Raw genomic sequence first — 13,637 nt, forward strand, 5'->3', positions numbered from 1 at the left:
TGATTGCATGAATATTAGGCCATCTAGTATTGTTGAGTTGGTTACACTTTACATCATTGTCTTTGTTAAATACACTGAAAATACACAACCATTTAAAAGAAATGTAACTTTTGATCACCAAAAACATAATTAAAAAAGGGGCAGTAATTTTTTTTTTCATTGATACAAAATACATTTCTATTTCATATAAATGTTCTAGCCATCATAAAAAGAAGTATTGTGGTTTCCACAAATATACTAAGCAGCACAACTGTTTCAGGATCATATGACACTGAAGACAGGAGTAATCATGCTGAAAATTCAGATTTGTCATCCCAGAAGAAAAAAAAGTTACATGATAAAATATTTTTAAATAGAACAGTTATTTTAAATTGTAATAATATTTCACAATAGTACTGTTTTTACAGTATTTTTAATAAAGGGGATGTAAAGACCTAGCGCCAATCACTAGTCCCAAACAGATAAATGAAATAACTTCTTGTGGTGAAGATGTGTAGATCCAAAAAAAAAAAAATCCGCACACGAAAATTGGCCAAAAAGCACACAAGATTTTATTATCCAGAGGCCACAATAAAAATGCAAAAGTGCGCAAAACGTTTTCGGGTTCAACCCTTCATCAGTGCCATGTGTTTCCAGGCATACACCTGCGGTCATTTACAGACAAACTTTGCACTTTATTGTGGCCTCTGGACAATAAAATCTTATGAGATTTTTGGCCAATTTTTGTGTGTGGATCTTTTTTCTGATTTTACAGTATTTTTAATCAAATAACTTTTACTAAAGAACAAAATCAATTTGTAAAAATATTTTTGTTGTTATTTGTATTGCATACATTTAAATTAAAACCGTTTTTCAAACTGGGGTTCTAGGGACCCTGAAGGGACCACAAGAGGATGCTAAATGGTCAGCAGAAAATTTGAGGTTGTCGAAGTAAACATGTTAACTTTAAATATTTATTAAATATGTTTATAGAAACACTTTACAATAAGGTCTCATTTGTTAATATTAGTTAATGCATTAGCTAACATTGACAGTTAGTAAAAATCTCATTGTTTATTGCTTGTGCACGTTAGTTAGCGCATTACCTAATATTAACAAATACATGTACAACTTTGTATTTCTATTTGATTTAAAAAAGTATTAGTAAATGCTGCTTTGGAAAAATAGATATTTGTGAAAAGGGATTTCCAAATAAATCGTATTTTCTATAATAATTTGAAATCGCATTACTCTATAATCTAATAATATTTTGATGTACTGTCAACTTAATACTAAGTAAATATTTCTCAGATTGTTTTTTAAACATTGGCTTTAGCTTCAGTTACAACGTCAAAGCCAATAAATTCATTTTGAAAACAACACTGAGCAAAATATTACATGTGATATGATAAAAACAAAGTATGAATGTGTATGCATGAAAATATATGCTTATTATATTTCAGGAAGAGGGTCCCTCGCAAGGGGCTCATCATATTTGGGGATCCTTGCCATAAAATGTATGAATACCTCTTGTTTAAAATACATTCTACAGTGTTAATATTCTTTTTGTGTTGTCTGTGATGTTTTAACCTTTCAGATGTCACGCGTATCCTTTCGTCATTGGAGGAATTGAAGCGATCATCTTTCTCTCTGAAATACTCCTCCATGCACTGCTCTTCAAAGTCATGTACCTTCTTCAGTTCATCTTCAGTAATAAAGAGCTCTGTGGGGGGGAGAGTTTTTTTTGTCACTGTGACTTTTTCACATTATATTAGTGAAGTCCAAGTGTTCTCTGTTTAACAAAATTGTTTAAATTTTGTCTTCACCACACTGTAGCAGAGCATCATACTACATACCTTATTATTATGCAGTACAAATACTGTGCATCACTTTTACATGGCAGTATACAGTATGAAAGTTATTTGAGCACAGAAATGTCTCGCTATTATGAAATAATCATGTTTGGCAAAAGATGTATCAAAGAGAATCTTTAAGTTGGCATGCGTTGGTTTCACTCTCATTAGCTGTATGATCTGAGAAAACAAAAAGACTCCTGCTGTCATTTTGAGGCTTTCAGTATATTGCAACAGCATTTTATTATCACTCACTCAGCCCATAGTCGCGCTCATCCTCATCATGCTTCCTCCAGCGACAGCACAGGTGTTTGAGGACCATAGTTATGTGGCTAAAGATGATGAGAGGAGGAGGAAGGACAGGACGCTCATGGAAGGTCATGATTAGCTGGTACCTCTGGAACTTCCACACCTGGTTGGAGATGGACTTCACTTCAAAGAATGTGTTACTGTGAGAATGAAAGACAATATCAGCAGCATACAACATAGTTTCACTGGTTTGAGCTTCAGACGGCATGTCCACAATCTATTGGCTGACTGTGTGATGATGCGTGCAAACAAATCTGGAAAGCACTGGAAAGAAAATTGCAAGCTACAATCAGATTTCCTGACTTAATATGCATGACTTAATTATGTCATTAGTCAAAAGGCTGGTCATGTGAGATATTCATATGACATGGTTTTTATTTACATGGTAAAAGAATGCCATAGCACTGTTATTGTAATGTTATTAAACAATATGGAATTAACATGATGCAGTGTATAAAAGAAATAGTAAAACAAGGACAAAAAATAAGGATTCAATATGAAGTATAGTCATATTTTTATTCAATATGACTATTATTATATATTTTTTATCATTATTAAAATATAATTGCAAGGATATCAGGATTTTTGCCATTGAAAGTTTTGGTAACACTTTATAGTAAGGTTCATTAATTAACATTAGTTAACTACATTAGTTAACATGAACTAATAATGAACATCTACAGCATTTATTAATCTTGGTTAATATTAATTTCAACATTTACTAATACATTATTAAAATGTTGTATTTGTTAACATTAGTTAATGCACTGTGAACTTGTATGCAATGAACAAACAATGAACTACTGTATTTTTTATTAACTAATATTAACAAAGATTAATAAACACTGTAACAAATGTTTTGTTCATTGTTAGTTCATGTTAGTTAATACATTAACTATTAACCTTATTGTAAAATGTTGCCAAAGTTTTTTTTTTTTTGTTTAGTTTGTCCATTGTTTAGAAAAGCACACACAATATAAATATCCGTTTAACTTACTTAAAGACAGCAATGAGCAAATTAACCAGAAGGATATTGGCCACCAGTAGGTAGCAGGCCATGATGGCGGGGACAATCCAAGCTCCGGTTTTGCAGGGTGGGAGAGTCACGATGGCTCCATCCTCTGTGGTGATATTCTGACCACATGGAGCTGTTAAAATATACATACAACTGAGTGTTGTCCAAAAATCAATGAACTGTCGGACCAAAAAAGAAAAGAAAAGAAAATCTTTGATTTGTCTTTGACAAATAGCAATAAAGGCCACTTTAGAAAATTGAAAATCTCCTACTACCTTTCTGACACATGCTCAAAAACATCAAAATAAAAGAACCAGTCAAAAGTGGGTTGTGGATAAAACTTGAATGGAAAGACTGTATGCACCAAGTTGTGGAATTCAAATATATTAAAAATATATTCCATATGTAAATTTGCATCCCCAATATATTTAAACATATGCAATGTTTAAAATATATTGATATTAAATGTACAGCATTCTTTTTGATGGTTGCTTGTAGTTGGTTAGAATGTATTGAAAATACATCATACGTTTTTTCCAAGTGGGATGGTTCAGTTGCTGTAGCTTTCAAGGAGAAGAAAGTCAGTCAGGTTGATATTAATTTACATATTTAGTAGTATGTCATTTACTGGTTTCAATTTTTAAAATCACACTCAAGAGCCCAAAGTGAGAGAACTGAAGTAACAGGTAATATTGAAAACGCAATTTATAATTCATTTTTTGTTCAATTCCAAATTGTCAAAAACTCTGACAACTGAACCACGTGAAAAAACTTTCATACTGATGAGTGGAGGCAAATGCATTTTGTTGTCAAAGGATGTATAGCGGACATATGAGATGGTCTCTTTCCGAGATGGTCCTCACTGCAGAACACGAAATCCAGGGGGAGGAGTTGGATTCAGATCCAACTCCTCCCACCTTACATATACCTAAACCTACCCATCTCTACCCCCTGATCCCTAAACCTACCCATCTCCACCCCTTAGATCTGGATCTAACTCCGCCCCCTGGATCTCGTGTACTGCAGTGAGGTGCTACTGCTCTTTCCAGAAACATGTTTGGAGCTTATCTGAGGAAACGCAAATGGGCACTGATGCTCATGCTCTATTAGATATGCATAACACGTAATATCAACCCAGTGGATTTTCCACCGGTAAATTCAGATTACATTGTGAAATGAGAAGGAATCACACTGACTTTGCGGACTACCATAGTAATGGGACATCATTTAGTGCTAGCTGGCTGTGGGAGGCTCATGATGGTAATAGCATTATCCAAGTTTCAAGTTTCCATGATAGGGTTTTAAAAAAACTGCAATTGGACCTAAACAATTTATTATTGGTCATAGCACCTTGAACATTTCCCCCACCACGGAAACCTGTCCATTAGCCTTGCAGTGCCGTGCAGGGGTGTCATACACTCAATGACCATCAGGGGACGGAGATGAGGTGATGACATGAGTGTGAAATTAGAATGGCTCTGGTGATAGAGATAAATCTAGCAGAATTTATATATTGGAAATTGCCTATATGGGATGGACCACTGCTACGCCCAGGTCCATGAGTGCGAAAGTAATTTTCGACCAGCCAGAGTTTTTCATTCACTTTGTGCTGTAGCTTCCTACTATTCACATCTGAAACAAAGAACGAAAGCGTTATTTCAGCTCTCTTGTCTTTGGGCCATCAATCTCTCAGCGCGCGCACACACACAAACAAACAAACAAACAAACAACTGAAAGTAAGCAAACAACAAACATACACACACTACTTAATGAGAAAACAAAAAGAGATGCTTATCCACGTGACCGAGGCACTACATTGCTATGACTGATTTATTTCAGGCACACAAGAAAAAGCATAAATCTGACAAGAAAGAAAAACGACACTATAAGCACTCAGGTTTTGCAGCAGTAGAGTAAGATGATCCTGGGGTAAGATACAAGTCAAACATCTTTATTATTCACAACCTATAATTAGGTAGAATCATTCAATTTGATCATTGCTACGATTGTCATGTTCCTTCCAACTTTTAATATATGTAATTTAAGATATTATTCACCTTTTTATGTATCTTTTTGACTGTGGTTCTATGATTTGATTGTCTTTAATTCACTTTGAGTGAACTAAACCTGATGCATGGTTCAAGTTAAATTTGAATATTTTTTTATTTAAATATATTTGCTACAGTTCAAAAGATAGAATATAATTTTTTTCCATCAAGGATGCATTCAGTTGTTCAAAATTTACAGTAAAGACTTGTACATTACATATATATATAAATATTAAGCAATACAATTGTTGTAAACATTGATAATAATGAGAATATTTGAATATCTGAAGGATCATGTGACTGAAAACTGGAATAATGACTGCTGAAAATTCAGCTTTTCCATGACAGGATTCAGGAATGATATGCATTGTAAAATATATATATAAAAAATATATATAAAAAACATTTATTTTAAACTGTAACAATTTACAATATTACTGTTTTTACTGTATTTTGGATCAAATAAATGCAGCCTTGGTGAGCGTAGGAAACGTCTTTCAAAAAAAAAAAAAAGAAAAAAGAAAACCATTCCATCCCAAAACTTTTGAACAGTAGAGTCAAAAGTTATGTCAGATGTACATTATACATCCCAGGGGAGATTTTACTCCAATGCCCATTTATATGATTTTCAATTTCACGCTCTAACACAATGGTTCTCAACTGGGGATCCACAGAAAACTCTGCACATTTATATTATTTCCTTTAGTATTACAATACTTTAACTATTAAAATGCCAAACCATGATATAATATTCATGTCTTTGCTGAAAAAATAAATAAAACATAGCATCAACATTCATTCAGACAATTTTTATTCTATACCCACAGAATCATGAAAAAATAAAATCAAAAGTCATGAGAATAGGGTTAAATATGGCTCGGTTAAAGTTATGTTTTTGCACCCTAAACTCTGGGGATGAATAATATAGATGATATAATGTCAGATCACAAATTCTAAAAGCTAAATTACCCATTGAAACATATTAAGAGTGTTTTTCTAAGTCAGACTTTTGCTGATGCTCTTCTGCAGTTTTACTATGAACAATTGGGTCTTAAAACCATTTTGAAACAACAGAAGCACTGTTCCATATCATCCTGCAATGACAATATAAGTGCAGCCATTTACAGAATATGACACCATTTAGAGAACATACACAAGCACAACTATACATCACAAAATTTGATCCACATATAACCGTTTCAGCTGTTAAATGCAAAGCTTTCATCATATTTGTGTGCGCATTTATGCTATCAGATAACAGCTTACCATATTTGTTCATACAAGCTAACCACTAATGAGACATAAACCTTGAGATGCTGTGTGTGAAACTTGAGTATACCCAAAATGCCCATGTAAATGTTAGTAATAACCCAGCCTTACGGTCGATTTGGTCAGCAAACACCTCTCCGTAGATCATCCAGTATGGCATGAAGAAGATGTTGCGTGCCAGCATCCAGGATGGGTCCTCATTGGGATTGAGAATTGCCTGCCGCGCCACCCCGAAACTCATCAGCACCACCAGCATGATGATCACAAAATACATCATGTCGATCATCTACGTTCACCCCGGATCATTGAAGAAGGTGAAAGGAAGGATAGAGAAAGATCAAGAGTGTTAGGAGCTGTTACATAAGTAATTTCAAATTGCTGTCAAAGTTCATTATTAAACCGATTAATCAGTCTCCCTCACCATCTTGCCAATCATCATGACGTATGGACCCAGGTATTTGTTCACTCCGAAGATATCTAGCAGTCGTATGTACCAATAAATGATATTGACGCAGTAAATGACCCTCCCGTAGCTCATCAGGGGTGGGTCTTGTAGGCGAAGCACCATCCCAATGGAGAAGATGAGGATGGCCATGAGGTCAGTGACGTTCCAGTACTCCTGTAACCACACTTTCACCTTCTGCAGGAGCTTCCCCGGCTCTGACATGAGGATCTAAGGGACAGGATAGAGTTAAATAGTGAAGAACATGGTGAAAGCCCTCATGTTGGACAAATGAACTTTTCTAAACAATTGTAAGCCAAAAACACAGAAAAACAGTAATATTGTGACTTTTAATTGTTCAATTTAAAATAAATGTTTCCTATTTTAACATTTTTATAAAATGTAATTTATTCCTGGGATGACAAAGCTGAATTTTCAGGATGGACATGGGCAAATGAACTTCAAAACAACCATTAACCACCAGACAAGAAGCAAAAGTATTCGCATTTGTACATTTCCACAAGAGGGCAGTAATAGACTGTTTATTTGAAAGAGTGCACATTCTGAGGTCTCCTCAACAGCAAGTTTTTAACTGAATGGCAGCTGTGTAATTATATGCAAATGCAATTATTAGACATTGCCTATGAATAATAAATCATCTTTTCGCACATTTCAGGGATCGAAGGAAACAATATTGTTTTCTCACTGAGGTCTAATGAAGACTCACCTCTCTCATCTTCTCAATGCCATTGGTGAAGATGTAGGCAATCACAATCCACTCCTGAGGAGAGGGCCACAGGTCCATCTTCACTAGCACAATATAGTTGAAGAGCATCAAGTACCCTACATAGGCCAACTGTGGGAATACAGAGAATCATGATTTGATTAGAGAAAATAACCCTCTTTGGTCAGTTTAAGCTCAAACAATGAAGTTTATTAAATTCACAGAGAATACATGATAATTCTGACTTTCATTATGTTAGCTTTACTTACATAAGAGTTATTCTAGTTTAGAGTTTTAGATTTTTTTATTTTGGTCTCCATTTTATTTTCAATACTGTTTAAAAGTTTGTATCAGTAATATATTGAAAGAAATGTAATAATTGTATTCAGCAAGGAACATTAAATTGAACTAAAGTCACAGTAAAGATTTCTTTGGGGTCAGTAAGATTTTTCTTTTTGAAGAAATAAAAAAGATGGTAATAAATTGATCAAAAGTGACAGGAAATACATTTATAATGTAACAAGATTTCTATTTCAAATAAATTCTGTTCTTTCTACTTTCCAAAGAATCCCGAAAATCATATATCATAGTTTGATAATAATAAGAAATGCATCCTGAGCACCAAATCATCATATTAGAATGAAGGATCATGTGACACTGAAGACTGGAGTAATGATGCTGAAAATTCAGCTTTACCGACACAGGAATAAATTACATTTAAAAATATATCAAATTTAAAAAAGTTATTTAAATTGCAATAACATTTTACAATATTACTATTTTTATTGTATTTTTGATCATTATGATCATGAGCATAAGAGACTTCTTTCAAAAACATTTAAATCTTTAAACGGTACTGTCTTTTTTTTCAGTATAGCTTAGTGGAGTTTTCACTCTATCATTGTTAGTTTTTCTGTTTTCTTAGTTTCAGAATCTTTAGTTAATTCATTTTTAATATTTTAGGGCTACCAACGTTAATGTGCTAACGGATAAAATAATTACCAGCATTAAATTACTTAGAAGTCTAGCATTAATTATCTATCAGGTTTAATGCAGGCGTGTTGTCAAGTTCTATAATATACCATACATCACCAACTAAAAATTATTTGTCATTTTTATTTGATTTGATTTTAGTTAGTTTTGGAGTCATGAAAATGTATTTAGTTAGTTTCAGTGGTTCACAGTTACATTTATTTAATAGATTGTCACTCTCACCAGTGGAAAACAGAAATATTGCTCAGTGTAAACTACAATGTGACAGTGTGATGAGAGAGAGAGAGAGAGAGAGAGAGAGAGAGAGAGAGAGAGAGAGAGAGAGAGAGAGAGAGAGAGAGAGAGAGAGAGAGAGAGAGAGAGAATATATAACAGTGAGTATATAACAAAAGACACACAGCATATAGAGCAGAATTTTTCATCTTTTGGAGCCTGGAGATTTGTCAGATTCATGGCCTATATTTAAAACATAGATGAGGCTAAATAAAAAAAATCTCAGCTGTTTTGATCTCTACTTGCTTGCATTTGAACGTTTTTCCCCCTGGACCTGATATGGTCTCTATTGATATGAATTGAACTGAACTGAAAAATTTCAGAGGACATTTCTCTGAAGAATTCACATACAAGGTATTTTGATGTTCATATATTTGATATGATTTGATATGCTTAACAGACTGAACAATACTGTGTGTCTTTTTGTACTAAATGAGGGCACAGCTGGGGCTTTTACCGTGTGAAACCAGAACTTGACGATGGGGGCGTTGTAAAACTCGTAAATTTTGCGACCCAGTGGAATCAGCCGATGGCGGTTCTGAACCTCCACCACCTGTTTCTTACGTGAAGCTTCTGTACTGACGTTTCCCAGCATGGCCTGGAAAAAGTATAGAGGAGAAAAAGAGGAGAAAAATAGAAATCATTGCTTTTACACACTATTTGCATAGTGTGACTTCTCACCCAGAATTGCATGCAGCTGTTTCACTGCTAAGCAATCCTGAGTGTCGAGGAAGGTGAGATATTCACTATGAGCTGGGCATTGATGATTCCGCTGGGAATGGTCGTGCGGAAAAAGAAAGAGAGAGTGTGAGAGTGTGTGTGAGAGAGAGGAAAAAAGAAAAGGGGAATGAAAATGCCCAGTGTCATGAGTTATTTGGACACATCCTTAATCCAAGAGTGGGGAGCTTATCCCGTAAATGGAAAAATATGGTGCACTCTTGGACATTATGAGTGAATTGTATTGCAACAACTTTTTTATTTTTTTTTGCTGTTGAAGCTGTTTGGTCAAACTTTGCTGCATTACAATCTTACAAAGTACACAATGTCAACCTAAATGCAATGAACAATTTTTTTTTTTTTCACAGCTTATGTTATGCACAAGATCTAATTTTGGCACAGGCATTTCAATGTTTTAACAGAGAAAAATTACTGCAATTATACTTTCCAGAAGAGCATTCAAATAAATTGCAATACAATTGTCATCTTGTGTTGTAACCTCATATTTCTATATTATATTCATAGTGAAGTGAGGGGCAAAACTTCCATTTTTGATACTGTGTTGTATATAAGATCAGGTCAACCCAGTCACGTTCTGGGAAATGTAGTCCTTCTCAGTAGTTTTGACCTACAGTAGTAACTCTTGGACTACATTTCTAAACTAGTGTCTTGTGCTGACCTGTTTCTTTAGAGCAGTGGTTCTCAAACTGTGGAGGATTATATGAGCTGATTGGCTGATTTAAAAAAACAGACCTACATAAATAAAATATTGTAACTGACATAAAGCACCAACAATTACTGTAACTGACTGTGTTTAAAATAATCTGATAAAGTGTCTTACTTTCAAAAGTTTGGGGTCGGTAAATTTTTAACTTATGCTCACCGAGGCTGCATTTATTTGATCAAAAATACAGTAAAAACAGTAACATTGTGAAATATTATTATAATTTAAAATGTTTTCTTTTTTAATATTTAATGAATTTTCAGCATCATTACTTTAGTCTTCAGTGTCACTTGATCCTTAAGAAATCATTCTAATGCTGAATAGAAATTACATTCTTTTGTAACATTATAAATGTCTTTGCTGTAATTTTTGATCAATTTATTGCTGTCTTGCTGATTTTTTTTCTTTAATAAAAATCGTACTGACCTTAAACTTCTGAACAGTACTGTACATTCAAATGTATCAAAACTCTAAGACAGTTTTGTTTTTGAAAGAAATTGATAATTATGATGCATTAAATTGATAAAAAAATACTGACTTTAAAATGTCACAAATGACCATTTCCAATTTCATATAAAAACTGTATTATTTAAATTCTCTGTTTGCCATGTGCAGCACTAACAACTTATGCATTCTAGTCGTCAGTTTATGAGATATTTATAATATTGCATAAGTATAGCACCAGTCTCTTTCTCTGAGACTCCAATGTACTCCTTATCTTGTTGTTGTTCATCTGGGCCATCCACATCTCTCTCTCTCTCTCTCTCTCTCTCTGTGTTGTTTAAATCAGGTTTGCTTTCTTCTCTCAGAACAGTAGTGTACAGAACAGCCTTCAGTTCTCAAAAGAACAACAGACTGGAGTGTTTCTAGGAAAATGTTTTTGTTTTTGCTATTTTTAAAACCAAAATTTGACTTCAAAGTGTATTGTAATACTTTGGCAACTGAAAAAAGACACTGTACTACCATTTAAACACTTCTTTAAATAGCATAAACATTTAGACTGTGCTAATAATAAGAACGTTTTTCCATTTTCCGTAGTTTTTTTTTAGTAGAATGGAGTAATGGCTGCTGAAAACAGGGCTTTGCAATTACAACTAAAATTTTCTTTTTAAATTTTATTTCAAAACAATAGTACTGTTTTTGATTGTATGTTAAATAATTAAATGATACATTGGTGAATAGTCTTATGAAGTCTTAGTGTTTCCCAAAATATGGAATGGTAGTTTAATTGTTCAAACTTCTTTATTAGCAAACATGGCTCATTTGGGTTGGTTAACTAAACATAACAGTTTTAACAAAATAAGAACAACATTCTGGATCCATAAAATTAAGACAATTTCAAGATACAAGGTACAAATTAAGGACAATTTGTACTCTAATCAAAATTGTAAGTAATTGTTTTGAAGTAGTTGCTGCTTTCCCCCAAATTTGGGGCTGTTTATGCAGTCCACCATCTGAAACAGTTCAAGAGCCACTGCTTTAGAGCAACACTTGACAATATTCGTGCAGTTTTGTGTGAAAGAAGGCACTTCTGGTTCAACTTAAAAGTGAAGGTTGTCATCATGGAGAAGGCAGATCAAGGCTGCTAACATAATGCAATATTGAAACAAGCCTTTAACATGCACAATGGTGTTGTAGATGTGTGAATGATAAAGACACAGCATTCAGTCACAGTACCGTACTTCAGACGAGACCCTAGCGCAAAGAAAAGAAACAGAGGAGACAAGGACAGAGGCAGACGGAGACACGATACAACTCCACAACCACGCGTCTTCGCTTTGACAACGAGGAACGAAGAGAAAGGGCGAAGTGGGAGAGGGGTGTGGGGCGGGGAGGTCAGAAAAACGGCAGGGTTGGTACGGATTTCTAAGAAGAGGAGCCACAGACTCGAGGAAAAAAAAAAAAAAAAATCGGAAGCATATTTGAGAGGCCAAATTGGTGGCAGGTTGAGGACAGAGCAGAGCAGATGTGCCTAGGTGTGTGTACGTGTGTGTGCCCGAGTGTGTTAGACTACAAGCTAAGGGACGAGGCTAAGGTGGGTGCTCTCACCACGGAGTTGTACTGCGTCTCACAGTAAGATCTTACTGTGAACTCCATGTCCTCCTCCTCTTTTTCTTTAGGTTGTTTCTCGGGTTCATCCACATCCTTCTCCTGCAGGTAGGTGTCCTGATCCTGAGGCATATATGACATCTCGTCCTTATTTTTAAACTCAAGACTCAGTATGGAAGGGGGGAGAAGTAGGCCCAAGATAACCTTGTGGACAAAACAAAAACACAGAATTTGAGGGGGAAAAAATCCACGGTTACATTTCATTATTTAGTAGTCAGTAGACCAGTTCCTCCAGTCACAGAATGCCTGTGAAGATGAAATAACTGTCTCTCTCTTTCTTGCAACAATAGCACCTGTGAGATATTAAACGCCAATCTCACCACTAAGGTCTGAACAAAAGGCAGAAATAAACCATGCAGAAAGTGAGCGAAATGCAAGGAGAAGCTCTGCACAGCTTGTTCTATTAGGGACTGACATATATAGCATCTGTCTGAGAATGTGTCAAAAGATTGAAGCTTTTTTTTTTACTCTCACTGACTACTTTATTACACATTGCTAGTATCGGGTAGGACCCCCTTTTGCCTTCAGAACTGCCTTAATTCTTTGTGGTATAGATTCAACAAGGTGATGGCAGAATTCCTCAGAGATTTTGGTCCATATTGACCTGATAGCATCACATCGCATCAGCTGCGCATCCATAATGCGAATCTCCCGTTCCAACACATCCCAAAGGTGCCCTATTATAGTGAGTTATAGTGACAGTGGAGGCATTTGAGTATAGTGAACTCATTGTCATGTTCATGAACACAGTTTGAGATGATTTGAGCTTTGTGACATGGCGCATTATCCCCCTGGAAATAGCCATCAGAAGATGAGTACACTGTGGTTATAAAGGGATGGACATGGTCAGAAACAATACTCATGTAGGCTGTGGCATTTAAACAATGCTCAACTGATACTAAGGGGCCCAAAGTTTCCCAAGAAAATATCCCCCACACCATAACACCACCAACAGCCTGAACCATTAATACAAGACAGGATGGATCCATACTTTCAAGTTGTTTACACCAAATTCTGACCCTACCATCTGAATGTCCAGCAGAAATCGAGACTCATCAGACCAGGCCCCAGTTTCGGCCTTTCTATCAGTTCAAACCAGTCTGGCTATTCTCCTCTGACCTCTGGCATCAACAAGGCATTTTCGCCCATAGAACTGCTGTTCAATAATGTGCAGTTGAACAG

At 35.1% G+C, this 13,637-nt stretch overlaps 1 protein-coding gene across 8 annotated transcripts in view; it reads right to left on the reverse strand.

Moving 5' to 3' along the window:
* The window catches only part of trpm3 (transient receptor potential cation channel, subfamily M, member 3), a 148,211-nt gene that overhangs the window by 5,247 nt on the left and 129,327 nt on the right, over positions 1-13,637 (reverse strand). For 3 of the 8 annotated variants that reach the window (XM_079870641.1, XM_079870639.1, XM_079870637.1), the window contains 9 exons: positions 12,396-12,599; positions 9,363-9,503; positions 7,643-7,771; positions 6,895-7,146; positions 6,585-6,759; positions 4,681-4,788; positions 3,139-3,289; positions 2,088-2,281; positions 1,570-1,702 (listed from right to left, as the gene is read on the reverse strand). In XM_079870641.1, the coding sequence (XP_079726767.1) occupies positions 1,570-1,702; positions 2,088-2,281; positions 3,139-3,289; positions 4,681-4,788; positions 6,585-6,759; positions 6,895-7,146; positions 7,643-7,771; positions 9,363-9,503; positions 12,396-12,599 (1,487 nt within the window). The remainder of the gene's footprint in view (positions 1-1,569; positions 1,703-2,087; positions 2,282-3,138; positions 3,290-4,680; positions 4,789-6,584; positions 6,760-6,894; positions 7,147-7,642; positions 7,772-9,362; positions 9,504-12,395; positions 12,600-13,637) is intronic. The other 5 variants (XM_079870645.1, XM_079870644.1, XM_079870643.1 and 2 more) reach the window with 3 other exon arrangements.

Source organism: Squalius cephalus (genome assembly GCF_949319135.1).
Source record: "Squalius cephalus genome assembly, chromosome: 5".
Taxonomy (NCBI): domain Eukaryota; kingdom Metazoa; phylum Chordata; class Actinopteri; order Cypriniformes; family Leuciscidae; genus Squalius; species Squalius cephalus.